This window comes from Crocuta crocuta, unplaced genomic scaffold (genome assembly GCF_008692635.1).
Source record: "Crocuta crocuta isolate KB4526 unplaced genomic scaffold, BGI_CrCroc_1.0 scaffold15, whole genome shotgun sequence".
Taxonomy (NCBI): domain Eukaryota; kingdom Metazoa; phylum Chordata; class Mammalia; order Carnivora; family Hyaenidae; genus Crocuta; species Crocuta crocuta.
This window is the reverse complement of record NW_027530508.1, coordinates 2419048-2434363: the sequence shown is the minus strand read 5'-3', so window position 1 is coordinate 2434363 and position 15316 is coordinate 2419048. Positions and strand designations below refer to the sequence as shown.

Here is a 15316-nt window from a genome sequence, read left to right as displayed (position 1 = left end):
GGTGGGGGGGGGGGGGGGGGGCAGAGTTTGAATCTGGGGCTTGGGGACTGAGTAGTGACGAGGTGCTGGAGAGTCTGGGGTCTGCCTAAGGGGTAACTGCTTCTCAGCACCCACTTTTTCCTGCCATGTAGCCAAGGGAACTCAGGGTTCCCAAGACCTTCCAAAGATCCTTCAGGGAATTTGAGAGACCTGAAATCTTAATTTGTAGGTAAAGATCCTCCAGTGTTTTTTATTTGTTTGTTTGTTTGTTTGTTTTCCAAATATTTATTTATTTTTGAGACACAGAGAGACAGAGCATTTGCAGGGGAAGGGGAGAGAAAGAGGGAGACACAGAATCTGAACTCTGCTCTGAGCTGTCAGCACAGAGCCCAATGTGGGGTTTGAACCCACAAACCGTGAGATCATGACCTGAGCCGAAGTCGGACACCCAACCGACTGAGCCACCCAGGCACCGCAAGATCCTCCAGTTTTTAAATGTTTATTTATTTATGGCAGAATCCCAAGCAGGCTCCACACTGTTGGCTTAGAGCCTGACATGGTGTTCAAGTTCATGAACTGTGAGATCAAGACCTGAGCCTAAATTGAGGGCCAGATGCTTAACCAACTGAGCCACCCAGGTGCCCCCAAGATCGTCCTGTTTTTAAATGTTGTCAGTTCATTCAAATGTGTTGGAAAAAATCATTTAAACTGAAGGAGTGTGCAGGCCAGATAGATGTGACTGCAGAGTCACTCGTTTGCAACACACTTGACTGCGGGAAGTAGGCAGCGTTGGGGGCAGTTATGGCACCAGGCAGGGACGCTTTCAGTCTGAGCTTCTCATTCCCGGTGACTCTCTGAGGGAAGGTTTCTGAGACGGGGACGCTTTGCAGTATCGAAGGGTGGGGGGAAGCAAATTCCCATGCATAACACGGGGGACCCACTGAGTGAGCATTGTGGGAGGGGCTGGAATATGGGTAAGACTCTGGCCTCTAAGCACAGACTCTCTGGGGACAGTTTGAGGAGGACATTCTGAACATCTGCCTCTCCATCTTGGACCGAAATCCTCTTTACCAAGATGACCCAGCCAGCGATGTGTCCTGCCGCCATGACCCCATCTACGTCACCAGGGCCATCAGCGCCATGGTGAGGAGCCCTACCATCCCTGCATGCACACTTCCTCTTGGGTCCCTGAGCCAACCCCAGGGTCACATCCTATGATTTTCCCAAGTCACCTTTTGTTTTAGTTCTCTATCGCTGCCCCAAACCGCCCCAAAACTCAGTGGCACGAAACAATCATTTATTATGCTTACGGTTTTATAGATCGGAGAATTGAGCAGAGCCCCGTGAGGATGGCTTGTCTCTGCTCCAAGCTGTCTCAGCTGGTGGCATCTGAATGGCTACAGATGGCCAGAATGGCTTGATGAGACCCTATATCTGAGGCCTTGGTTCTAGCTGTCTGGACCTTTGGTTGTCTTCCACGCTGTGTCCGCCAGAGCTGGCATGTCAAGACAGCTTGCTCACTGTCCTGTGTGGCCCCTGGGCTGGGGTGGTTAGGACAGCTGAGGCCGGCCAGTCATGGCTCTCTCCCCACGCAGCTTCTCCATGTGGCTAGCTTGGGCTTCCTCACAGCATGGCGATCTCAGGGTCAGCAGACATCGCAGCTGCCTTCTCTCCAGACAGTTGTTCCAAAATGGCAGCACTGGAAGCCGCCAGTTGCATAAGGCCTGGGCCTGGAAATTGGCACCGTATCCCTTCCACCACAGTCAATGGTCAAAACGGTCACAGTCCAGCCCAGATTCAGGGAGGGAGTACATAGGCCCACATCTCCATGGGAAGGGCGCCATCTTTATATTATACATAACAATGCTTCCTCCTTAAAAGATAGCCAGAAGGCCTCCTGCAAGCAGGTGTTAAGCTCAGCGGATGGCTATCTGTGATTCCACAAACGTATGAGGCCGATTTTCTCATCTCTGATACCCTTCATGCCTCGAAATCCCAGAGAGATGTTGGAACACAGAGACGCAAAAGCAGTGACCAGTTCCAGACAGTAGGGTGTCACAGCCCTGTGGGACAGCAGTGCAGGCTCTAAGTCAAAGTCCTGAACTTGGGGGTCACCCACACTTTTTGCTAACTTGCTATGTGACTTGGACAGGTCCTTTAACCCCTATTAATCTGTTTTCTCGCTGGAAAAAAAAACGAAAATAACAAAACTTGCTTTAAAATGGGTTAATATAGTGTGCAGAGCCTTTCAAATAGTGCCTAGGACACCGTAAGCATTTGATGACTGTTAACGGTCTCTATTCTTATGCTTGCAACAGTCCCCAAAACAGATCATTTAAAAGAGGAAATGCTGTAAAATCTTAGGTAATTTTCAGCAATCGAGAATCCCAATGGAAGGTAATTGAAAATAATAAATGCTACCAAAAGTAGCTATGTTAAGATAGCAGATGCCCCTAATTTTCAGGTAATTTAAAAGTAAGGGGGGCCCGAGTGAGGAGGGGGCCCAAAGTGTGAGACGATTTTACAGTGGCGACGTCAATAGGAGGGAGGCCCTGCCTGGTGATGGACCCACGCCCTCCTCTCCCCAGGTGAACAGCAACAATGACCGGGGAGTGGTTCAAGGCCAGTGGCAGGGCAAGTATGGCGGCGGCACCAGCCCCCTGCACTGGCGCGGCAGCGTGGCCATTCTGCAGAAGTGGTTCAAGGGCAGGTTCAAGCCAGTCAAATACGGCCAGTGCTGGGTCTTCGCTGGAGTCATGTGCACAGGTACCCAGGGAAAGAAGGTCCCCAGCCCTAGGTCAGCTTCCTCATTTGCCTTCATTTGCATATATTTGCATACAGTCTCCCCCACCCACCCCCCTTTAAAATGTGGGGGTTTTTTTAGTTTTTATTTATGTACTTATTTTTGAGAGAGAGAGAGAGAGAGCACGCACAAGTCAGGGAGGGACAGAGAGAGAGGGAGACAGAGGATCTGAAGGGGCTCTGCATGCACACCAGAGAGCCTGATGCGGGGCTCGAACTCATGAACCCTGAGATCATGACCTGAGCCGAAGGCAGACCCTTAACCCAGGCGCTCCCAAGTGTATCTTAATTGGTGATGGGGAAATAGAAGTCTGGTCAATGATGAGAGAAACCAGATAGCTCATTTACCTGACTTTTGAGCTTTTATTTTGCAGAAGGGGGCCCAGCTCCTTCTGTCTTGAGCTCTTTGAGTGCCCTTGAGCAAGTCCTGTGCTCCCCCTAGGCCTCCCGTCCCCTCGGCAAAGGAGCTGGCAGTTACATGGCTATTACAGGGCTTCCAAGTTCCTTCTGGCTTCAGAGCCTGCTATTCAAATGGGGGTGACATAGTGTCCTCGGAAGTCCCCTGAGAGGTTGTACAGGGAAGGAGGCGCTTCCGAGAGCGGAAGCAGCCAAAGCAGGCAGACACAGGAGGGGCTGTGGAAGAGATGAGGCCTGCGGCCTGCAGGGGGCGCCTCGCCAGCCTCCTGCTCTTCAGTCCTCAGGTGCCTGGGGATCGCCACCCGGGTCGTGTCCAACTTTAACTCGGCCCATGACACGGACAGGAACCTGAGCGTGGACAAATACGTGGACTCTTTCGGGCGGACCCTGGAGGACTTGACAGAAGACAGCATGTGGTGGGTTCTATCTAGTCCCCTGGGTCCTCAGTCCAACCCGGCCCTCGGGCTCCCTGACCCCATCTGCAAGAATGAGAGGCGCCACGGGGCGCCTGGGTGGCTTAGTCGGTTAAGCATCCGACTTTCGCTTGGGTCATGATCTCGCGGTTCGNAAACCTAGTTCCCCATCCATGGGACTCTGAGCCTTCCGCAAGATTCCTGTGACTCGGGGATGAGGGCGAGATTCCCTCCGCGTCGTTACCTGTGTCGTGCCCCTGCTTCCCTGTCACCTGCCCGTGTGCCACGCGTGTGTCTCAGGTGGGAGACGACCTTCCTCCTCAGCTCCGACAAGACTCTTCCCCGAGAGCTTTAAACGATTCGTTTTAATTTTTTTTTATTTTTAATGTCTTATTTATTTCTAGGAGAGAGAGAGAGACAGCGTGAGCAGGGGAGGGTCAGAGAGAGAGGGAGACACAGACTCTGAAGCGGCTCCAGGCTCTGAGCCGGCAGTCAGCACAGAGCCCGACGCGGGGCTCGAACCCACGAACCGCGAGATCATGACCCAAGCGAAAGTCGGACGCTTAACCGACTAAGCCACCCAGGCGCCCCCGTTTTAATTTTTTAAAATACGAAACACACGCGTGTGCATTCACCTTCAAAATGTACAACACGGGCCACAGCAAGATGTCTCCCTCCCCGCCTCCTCACGGAGCCAACATGGCGTCTAGCTTCTCCCATCTCCTCAGAGGGGGCTCCACAGACACAAGAACATACACGCTCACAGTCTTCTCCCTGCCCCGCTTTTTACCCACTTAGTATCGGCACCGTTGCCTAATACTGTTCATCTTGCTCCTGCGTTTCACAATTTTCAAATAAAATTTGGGGGGCGCCTGGGCGGCTCTGTCGGTTAAGCATCCGACTCCTGATTTCGGCTCAGGTCATGATCTCACAGCTGGGGAGAATGAGCCCCGAGTCGGGCCCCCTATTGATGGCATGGAGCCTACTTGAGATTCTCTCTCTCCGCCCCTCCCCCACATGCACTTTCTCTCTCCAAATAAACATTTTTGAAAAATAAAAAATTTTAAATAATGATGACATCATGCCCAATGAGCACCAAGTCCATGGCAGGCCCAGGTCTAAGCGCCGTGCATACACCAGCTCACATGTTCCTCCAGACAGCCTGTGAGCAAGCTAGCATGTTATCCCGATTTGGCCCGCCAGGAAACCGAGGCACAGAGAGGATAAGTAACTTGTCTAAGGCCACACAGCTAAGTGAGTGGAAGAGCAGAGGTATGAACCTGGTCTGCCTCCCACTTGTATAGAAAACCAGGGTGAAAACCTGGGGTCTCTGCCCTCATTCTTTCTCTCTGCCTCTCCTCTCCCCTCTCCTCCTTTTGATTCCCCTCAACCCCTCTCTCCTCACCCCTCTCACCACCACCACCAACAACAACAACAAAAAGTCTTTTGTCACACAAAATGGACCCTTTTGGTGGTGGGGCCCCTGTCACCACACAGGTTATCAGTTTACCCCCAAATATTTATTCAGATATTCTCCCAAAGATCATCACCTCCTTAAGAGGAGCGCTGAGGTCAGCTATAAAGATGCCAAGACAGGCAACTGGGGGTTTCTCTCTCCTGCTTCCTTCCTGCGTGACCTGGAGCAAATGATGTCACTTTGCTTAGCAAAGTGTCACTCCTTACCAAGACCTACAAAGCTCTGCATAATCTGACCCCTAAATGCCCCCCATGCTGGCTGTAGCCCAGAGATATAGACCTTCTTGGTTTTTTTGTTTTTTTGGGTTTTTTGTTTGTTTGGTTGGTTGGTTTTTGTTTGTTTGGTTTTTTTTTTTTTTGAGAGAGAGAGAGTGAGTCGGGGAGAGGCGCAGATGAAAAGAGAGAATCTTAAGCAGGCTGCATGCTCAGCACAGAGCCCGACATGGGGCACTATCTCATGACCCTGAGATCATGACGCCGATATCAAGAGTCTGACGCTCAATAAACTGAGCCACCCAGGAGCCCCATACTTACGTACTTTCTGTTCTTTGAATACACAAAGCTTTTACTTGTCTGAGAGTCTCTGCACATGCTGTTCCTTTTGCCTGGAACACTGTTCCCTTTGCTCTTCTGATGGCAAATCCTTTCTTATTTAAGCCTCGCCTTAGACGTCATTTTCCTAGAGTAGGTCTCCAGCAGTTACTCTCTACTCAGGTCTCTCTTTCTTCACGGTATTTATTGTTGCATTTGTTTTATTTATCTGCTTTCTTATTTTTCGTGCCTCGCCATCCTTCTGCTTTGTTAGAATGTAAGCTGCTTGAGGGCAAGATCTGCTGTGTCGTTTGTGATTATATTTGTAGTAACTTGGACAACATGCATACATGCATACATACATATATACATGCATATATACACATATATCAATATTATATATAAAACTGTTCATCAATATGGTTCACTGAATCGTTCATAAGATTTAGCCACGGCACTGCAGAGTTTGGGCCCAGGGCCTGGCTCACGGTAGGAACTTGCCTCTGTCTCACTGAAGGTCACCCTGCCCCATTTTCTCTCTGCGGCAGGAATTTCCACGTCTGGAATGAGAGTTGGTTTGCCCGTCAGGACCTGGGTCCCTCTTACAATGGCTGGCAGGTTCTGGACGCCACCCCCCAGGAGGAGAGCGAAGGTATGGGCTCAGCCGGGCGGGTCCCGGACCCCCACTTTTCCCCACCCATTCCGTTCACGCTCATCCCTCCTGCCCAGGTGTGTTCCGGTGCGGCCCAGCCTCAGTCACGGCCATCCGCGAGGGCGACGTGCACCTGGCCCACGATGGCCCCTTCGTGTTTGCAGAGGTCAATGCAGACTACATCACCTGGCTGTGGCATGAGAATGAGAGCCGGGAGCGAGTGTACTCGGACACAAAGAAGATCGGGAGGTGCATTAGCACCAAGGCCGTGGGCAGTGACTCCCGCGTGGACATCACAAGCCTCTACAAGTACCCAGAAGGTAAGGACAACATGGCGGCCTCTCTGTCTCCCAACTGTCCCCTCTGCTGCAGAGGGACAACCACAGGCCGTCGTGGGCCAAGACCCTTCCTGTGTGTTATGAAGGTAATAGCTTTACTCAGCACTGCCTCTGTGGTTTCAACCAAGTGCCTTTAGCTTCTATTAATAGTTTCCTCTGTTTGTATGTAGATTTCCCATATCTAATAATAAAAGCTACATTTCATTGACCATTTACTAGGCCAGGCACTGTGTTAGGTATATTCACATATAATAATAAATACTAATAATAGTGATACTAGTAGCGGGTATTATTTATTGAACACTTAAGGTCCACAGCACCAGGCATAATTTAAAATAATAATAATAATATTAATAATAGCAGCTTTAGTTTACCATCTGTCAAGAATCCTAGTGAATTCTAGAAATTCACTCATCTCTGGGAACTGGTTTATTGAAGAGCCCGTACAAGAACAAAACAAGTGTATTTTCCTAACAGCCGCCTCCAGCTATATACCTCCAGTCACTCCTTCCCACGGGATAACAGGTCTCTTACCAATGCCATGATCCGATCCAAATATTTTCAGCCAATTCTGCTCATTAAAACAACATTATTCGAATAATGAAGGGTGAGTTTAAACCTAAAGCAGGGTTTGTCTCTTTCTGCTCCCCTGAGCACAAGCCAGTGCCCCCAGAAGTCTGCTGTACAGGAGGGGGCGCCCTGCGCTCTCACCCGCGCCCCTCCCTTGTCTGGTCCCCAACATAGCGGTTTTTAGCCCTGGTTGCCCATGGGGATCACCCAGGGCGCCGTGTTCGTTGCGTAGATTAAACAGCTACTTGTTCGATCAGGATTCCGGAGCTCAGCAGTCTGCGCTGGGCTCAGCAGTCTGGCTCGCCCGCTCCACCTGGCGTCCGCTGGGATCTCGCTGTGTCTGGGGCCTTGAATGGCTCTGCTGGATGGCCTGGGCCCACCCACGTGGCCTCTCCTGGTCCAGCAGGTGGACCCTGGCTCGTTCCCGAGGCGGTGGGATTCTCAGAGGGGGAGAATGGAGGCTGCACCATGCCCCTTCTGCCATATTCTATTGGTCAAAGCTATTCTCAAGGCCACCCTGGCTCCAGGCGGAGAGGAACAGACTCCACCTTCTGGTGGTAGAAGTTACAAAGAAAGCATTATGGCCATTTTTCGTCTACCACTGCCGCCCACACTGTGCCCTGCCTGATGGAACCACAGTCCCTAGAGGGTGTGTGGCCCAGGCACCAGGCTTGTTAAAGCTCTTCAGCTGATCTCGTCCAGCAGCTGATGTTGAGAACACTGTGTGGGTCTTCTAGAGGGTTAGGCCGAAGGGGAGGAGGAGGGGGAAGAAGAGGAAGGAGGGGGAGGGGGAGGAGGAGGAAGAGAGGGAAGAGAGCAGCTGTCTTTGTACTGGGCAGGCAAAGATTCCCTGCCCCTGGGTGAAAGGGCCCCCCCGACCCCCTAAGCACTGCTGATCTCCAGAGACATTTGGCCCCAACCCTCCCAACCCCCCACCACACTGGTAGTCACACGGCTTCCCTCTGATGCATGGCAGCTTTTGACCGCAAGTTCTGCAGGGCCTTTACTCAAAGGCGGGTCAGAGAGAGGCCTGGACACGCCGTCCTTCCCCTGCCAAGGCTCATCAGTTCTCCGCTGCTTGCTCAGTCAGCAACACAGGATCAGTACACCTCTCCCACGGAGACGCAGCGCCGACTTCCCCTTCCTGGAGGCAACCCCAACCTTTCCCAGCCAGCACCCCAAAACCCTCACACTGATTCTTTTTTTTTTTTTTTTTTTATTTCTAGGAGAGAGAGAGAGACAGCGTGAGCAGGGGAGGGTCAGAGAGAGAGGGAGTCACAGACTAAAACAGGCTCCAGGCTCCGAGCTGGCAGTCAGCACAGAGCCCAACGCGGGGCTCGAACCCACAAACCGCGAGATCATGACCTAAGCGAAAGTCGGACACTTAACCGACTAAGCCACCCAGGCGCCCCTCACACTGATTCTTGTAAACACCCCAGCACCCTCACACACACCAATGTTCTGTCAGTCCCTTCTCTGGGAATGCGGCACTTCCTTCCCTCTTGCTGACCTCCGCCCCCTTAGTCTTCTTCCTGCTCTCTCAGGGCTCTGTGGACGGGGCGGGAGGCAGTAAGGCCTCTGCAGAGCTGGCACCTCTCTCACAAGCCCTGCAGTTTGATGTCTGGTCCCATCCGCTAGGAGCTTCTAGATTTTAGGACATGGAGTCTTGGAAGCCTTTTGTCCTAAACTTAAGCCATGGCCACAGGACAAATCACCATCCTGTTACCTGATGGTGTTAACAGTGGTCACCGTCACTGAGCACCTACCAGGGCCTGGCCCCCTTCACATGTTATTTAACAAGTGTCTATAAAGCACTCGCATGAGCCTGTAAGGAAGACACTGGCGTAGCACCCAATTCACAGATGAGAACACACAGGCGCAGTAAGGGATGTGCGTTCAGCCAAGGGGCAGGGCTGGCAAATGGTGAGTCTGGTTCCAGAGCCCACGCTCTTGCTCTACACCTTGTGGCCACTGTCTCAGTGCATCTCCTACTGATTGACCGCCTATGGTGGGTCAAGTGGCTTCACATCTAGGTCGATAATAACAGTAATAACACCAAGAGCATCTGAAATGTGTGAAGCATAGTGATAAGCAGTGCCCATGCACTATTTTATTTAATATTCATAAAAACACCATTTTATAGATAGTCAAACTGAGGCACAGGTTGGTTACGTAACTTCCCCAAGTTGCCAAAGCCTCAAAGAGCAGGGATTCTAACCAGATGTCTAATCTCAGAACCTCTGACCTTCTCTCTCCTCCCCCAGGCTAGACCGTCCCTCCCTTCTAGGAGTGCCCACGATATTATATATCCACTAGGCTCTTTTATATATGCTGGAAATAGAGTGCCTCCTGACTTCCAGGCACAGTTCAGAGGCAGGGGACCAAGAGAAGCACCCAGAGAACTCACTATACTGTGAGCCGAGAGCGTGAGGATAGTACGGAGTGGTCAGCACTGTGTTGGGGAGGCCAGAAGGCTGAAGGAGCACAGAAAAGAGAGTCCTGACTCAGCCAGAGGGGAAGTGTCAGGGAAGGCATTCTTTGGGAAGAGACTGAAGGCAGCAAGGCTTAACCAGGAGATGAAGGGTTGGGAAGGCATTCTGCATCTGATCCCAGACTCACTGCACATAGCGCTGTTCATCCAAGCCGTGGGCAACCCGGGCTGGAGGTGGGGCGCCAGGGGCACGGGCCCATCTGCTTGCTCTGTCTGCTGAAGCAGGACACACACACTAGGGCACAAAGATTCAGAGCCCCTGAATGCCAGGGCTTTGCTCCTATCCCTGAGCCAGGCTGCGTGCTGGGCCACGAGAGAACAAGCCCTGCGAGCCAAAGAAACCATACGTGCAAATGTCACACTGGCTGTCCTCAGAGAGTAGATAGCTTTAGATAGAATGGACAAATTCCTCCAGGAATTGTCAAAACTGCCTCAAAAAGAAATAGAAATTCTGAATGGAATTATAACAAGAAAAGAGGGGTGCCTGGGTGGTTCAGTCGGTTAAGCGTCTGCCTTTGGCACTAGTCATGATCTCACGGTTTGTGAGTTCGAGCACCGCATCAGGTTCTGTGCTGACAGTTCAGAGCCTGGAGCCTACTTCGGATTCTGTGTCTCCCTTTCTCTCTGCCCCTTCCCTATTCTCTCTCTCTCTCTCAAATATAAATAAACATTTTAAAAAATTATTTAAAAAAAACAAGGAAAGAGACTTGAGTTAGTAACCAAAAACCTCCTACAAAGAAAAGGCCAGGCCCAGATGACATCACTGGTGAATTCTACCCAACATTGAAAGAGTTAATATCAATTCCTCAAACATTTTTCAAAAAAACTGGAAGAGGAGGGAACACTTCCCAATTCATTCTATGAGCTTAGTATTATCCTGATACCAAAACCAGATGATGACATCACAAGAAAACTAGAGACCAATACTCCTTAAGAATGTAGAAGCAAAAATCATCAACAAAGCCACTAGCAAACTAAATCCAGCAACATTATAAAAAGGACTATATGTCACAACCAAGTAGGATTTATCCCAAAAAACAATTGAAAAATACAGGGTGGTTTTCTCCTTGAAAATTAATTATGGAGCGCCCGGGTGGCTCAGTCAGTTGCGTGGCAGACTTTGGCTCAGGTCATGATCTCGCGGCTCGTGAGTTCAGGCCCCGCGTCGGGCCCTGGGGTGACAGGTCAGAGCCTGAAGCCGGTCTCGGATTCTGAGTCTTCCTCTCTCTCTGCCCTCCCCTGCTCCCGCTCTGTCTCTATCTCTCAAAGATAAATAAGTTTTAAAAAAAAATTTTTTTAAGAAAATTATTTACTAAAATACACTCTATCAATAGAAAAAAAAGGACAAAGGCTACATGATCATCTCAATATATTCGGGAAAAGGATTTGACAAAACTTAACACCCCTTTGTGATGAAACCACTTGACAAATTAAGAACAGAAGTGAATGTCTCAGCCTGATAAAAAGTCATCTATAAAGAAGCCATAGCTAACGTCATATTTGTGGATTCCATTTCCTGTGGAAAAACAGTAGGGAGGTTCTTTATAATATTTAATTTATAATATAAAAATAGAATTATCCTATGACCTGGCAATTCCACTTCTGGATAGATACCCAAAAGAAGCATTGCCAGGGGCTGGGCAGAGCAGGGAATGAGGGGTTTTATTATTGAACAGATACAGTGTTTCTGTTGTGCAAGATGAAATGAGTCATGGAGTTGGATGGTCGTGATGATCGCACGAGAGGAATGTGCTTAATGGCACTAGAGCGTCCACTTGTTAAGATGATAAATTTTATGTTATGTATAATTTACTACAATTTTTAAAAATGGAAAGATGTAAGGAAGGAAAGGAGGGAGGGGAAAGAAAAAGAAATAGAAGAATTTCCAGATTGGAAAGGAAGAAGTAAACCTACCTCTACTTGCACATGGCATGATCTTGTATATATAAAATCCTAAGGTATCCACTAAAAATCTATTAGAACCAAAAAACAAGTCCAACAGGATGGCAGAACACAACATCAATGTGCAAAAATTAATTGTATTTCTGGACACTAACAATGTATAATCTGAAAGTGAAATTAAGAAAGCAGATCTATTTACAACGGCATCAAAAAGACCAAAATAATTAGGAGTAAATTTAACAGAAGAAGAGCAAAGCTTCTTTGGAAACTACAAAACACCATTGTGGAAGCTAATTTGACAATAAACTATTTGTAAAAATAAGTAAATAAATAAATAAAAAATAAAATAAAATACTGTATGATCCAAAAAAAAAACAACACCATTGAAAAAAATTGAAGACCTAAATAAATGGAAACTTTTATGGCCGTGCCCCAAAACTGATCTACAAGACTCTATGTAATCCCCATCAAAGTTCCAAGTGAGTCTTGTTGTTTTCTTTTTTCCAAATATGACAAGCTGATCCCAAAATTCATTTGGAAATGCAAAGGACCCAAAATATCCAAAACAAGTGAAAAAGAAAACCAAAGTTGGAAGATTCATTACTTTCCAAATTCAAAACTTACTGTAAATATATGATCACTAGGACAGTAGGGTTCTGGGGTAAAAATGAACATATAGATCAATGGAGTAGAATTGAGAGTCCAGAAATAAACCTTAAAAATTATGCTCAACTGATTTTGACAAGGGTGTTGTGTCAGTGGGGAAAGAAGAAGAGCAGCCTGCAGCAAATGAAACTGGGACCACTGATTATCCACATGCAAAACAAGTAAAGTTGGCCTCCTGCATCACACCATACACAAAAATGAACTCAAATGGATCGTAGACCTCCACGTAAGAGCTGAAAGTATAAACTTCAAAAAATTTTTAATGTTTATTTATTTTTGAGAAAGAAAGAGACAGAGACAGAGACAGAGCATGAACAGTGGAGGGGCAGAGAGAGAGGGAGACACAGAATCCGAAGCAGGCTCCAGGCTCTGAGCTGTCAGCACAGAGCCCGATGCGGGGCTCGAACCTATGAACCGCGAGATCATGACCTGAACCAAAACCAGATGCTTAACTGACTGAGCCACCCAGGTGTCCCTAAAAGTATAAACTTTTAAAAGAAAACATGAGTTAATTTTCATGATCTTGGAGTAAATGAAGCCTTTTTTAGTTATGACATCAAGAACACGAGTGACAACAGAAAAAAATGATAAATGGGACTTCATCAAAATTAAAATCATGCGCCACAAATTATACTTTCCAAAAAATGCAAAGATAGCCCAGAGAAGAGGTGAAAATATTTGCAAATCATGTATCTAATAAGGGACCTGTATCCAGAATATATAAAGAACTCTTACAACTCAATAATAAAAAAATAAATAATCCAATTTTTTTAAATGGGCAAAGGATTTGAATAGATGTTTCTCCAAAGATGATATACAAATGGCCAATGAGCACATGGAAAGATGCTTAACATCATTAGTCACTAGGGAAATGCAAATCAAAACCACAACATACCACTCCATACCCACAAGGACCACAATGATCAAAAATAGACAGTAAGTGTTGATGAGCTTATGGAAAAGTTAGACACGTGTACATTGCTGGTGGGGATGTACAATGGAGCAACCACCTTGGTAAATGGTTTGATAGTTCCTCAAAATGTTACACCCAGAGTTATCATACAACCTAGCAGATGCACTTCTAGGTAAATACCCAAGAGACATGAAAACAAATAACCACACAAAAACCTGTATGTGAACATTCATAGCACCACTATTCAAAAGAGCAGAAACAACCCAAATATCCATTAATGGATAAACAAAATGTAGTATACCCATACAACGGAATATTACTCAGCAGTGAAAAGGAACCAAGTACTGATACACGAAACAACATGAGTAAACTTGGAAAACATTATGTTATGTTTAAAAACCCAGTCACAGGGACACCTGGGTGGTTCAGCTGGTTAAGCATATGACTTCGGCTCAGGTCATGATCCCACAGTTTGTGGGTTCGAGCCCCGCATTGGGCTCTGTGCTGGCAGCTCAGAGCCTAGAGCCTGCTTCAGATTCTGTGTCTCCCTCTCTCTGGGGCCCTCCCCCACTCACACTCTGTCTCTCTCAAACATAAATAAACATTAAAAAAATTTTTTTTGAAGCCAGTCACAAAAGACCACACAGTGTATGGTTCCCTTTATGCAAAATGTCCAGAATAGGTAAATTGGAAATTAGACTAGCAGTTGTTGACTAGCTGGGGTCGATGGTGGCAGAGTTAGGAGCCCCCAGTAATGGTTACGGAGTTTCTTTTTGAGGTGATGAAATGTCCTGGAATGAGATTGTGGAGTTGAGTGGGAAACTCTGTGAATATACTATACACAGTGAATTGTAGTCTTCAAATGGGTGAGTTTTGGTGATGGAATTCTCTCTGAAGAAGGCTGTTCCAAAACATCAAGTGGCAGAGAAGGCCTCCCTGAGAAAGTGATATTAGAATATTTGGCAGGGAAATGAAACATTTTACAGTAAAAAATATATTGTGAATATATTATGGAGCAGAGTGCCGAATTCACACACATATTAATACTAAAACATGAGATGTTAAAGAACCTTTGGGTCCACATGGGTCCCTTCAAGCCGAGGTCACCTGGTATCAAGGCACTTGAAAGACATTGCTTGGGAGGAAGCTTGTGGGAGACCACACACCACAGTGGGGTGTGTGGGAAAGTGGATTTAGGGGTGATCAGGGTGGGAGAAGGACTGGAGTCAGGGTGGAGCCTACATCCCCAGGAAGGGAGGGAACATTCTGGAGCACAGCACTTCGTGCCTTACATGTGAGCCTCTTGTCTCCACTTTACAGATGGGAACACTGAGACTTGGAAGGCTAAGTAATAATAATAGTAATACAAGTCCACAGTATCTGATGACAAACTGGCCCAATGGTGAAGCAATTTTGAGTTTATTTATTTCGAGAAAGAGAGAGAGAGAAAGAGAAAACGAGTGGGGGAGGGGCAGAGAAGGGGGAGACAGAGGATCCAAAGTGGGCTCTGTGCTGACAGCAGAGAACCCAAGTGGACATCGAACTCACGAACTGTGAGTTGAAGGCTGCCGCTCAAACGACTGAGACATCCAGACGCCCCTGGTGGGGCAATTTATGTGGTGGTCTGATGAGCGAAGACAGCAGATTCTAGAGATCAATGAGGCTGTTCAGCAGGACTAGGGAACTGGTCTGTTGTGGGAGGTGAGGGTCTGGGAAGAGTCAAGGATGCGGCCAGTTTCTGGCTTGTCCCCTGGGAGAATGCCACTGGGCAGACAACGGCAGGTTTGGCTGGATGTGGGGCACCATATGCAGTGGGGATGGGAGGGCTCCATTTGGACGTATTGCTCTGGTGGTCAAAAGACAAGTCTGCTAGCAACAGAGCAGGTGGGAGATCGGGGTCCTTAACTTGCACGTCACCTTGTAGACAGTACTGAGAGTGCTTCAGGCCCGTGGGGATTCCAGGGGGACCATGGAGAGCCCCCAAATACATCCCCACCAGGGGCAGCCATTACCCACCTGTAGACCGTTACCGCCATGAGCAGAAGGGTAAGGGACCACAATTAACAACATGGAATTTGGGGCCAGACTCCCTTACAAGTTGCTTTACTTCCCTGGGCCTTGGATTCTTTATCTATAAAGCAGAGATGGCAGTAGTACTGCCCTCCT

The 15316-nt window shown here is 48.0% G+C and overlaps 1 protein-coding gene across 1 annotated transcript in view; it reads left to right on the top strand.

Moving 5' to 3' along the window:
- TGM6 (transglutaminase 6) overlaps positions 1–15316 on the top strand; it is a 37897-nt gene that overhangs the window by 17507 nt on the left and 5074 nt on the right. Inside the window, exons 9-13 of the mRNA XM_077767051.1 lie at positions 994–1122; positions 2568–2745; positions 3476–3614; positions 6167–6270; positions 6348–6590. Of these exons, the coding sequence (XP_077623177.1) occupies positions 994–1122; positions 2568–2745; positions 3476–3614; positions 6167–6270; positions 6348–6590 (793 nt within the window). The remainder of the gene's footprint in view (positions 1–993; positions 1123–2567; positions 2746–3475; positions 3615–6166; positions 6271–6347; positions 6591–15316) is intronic.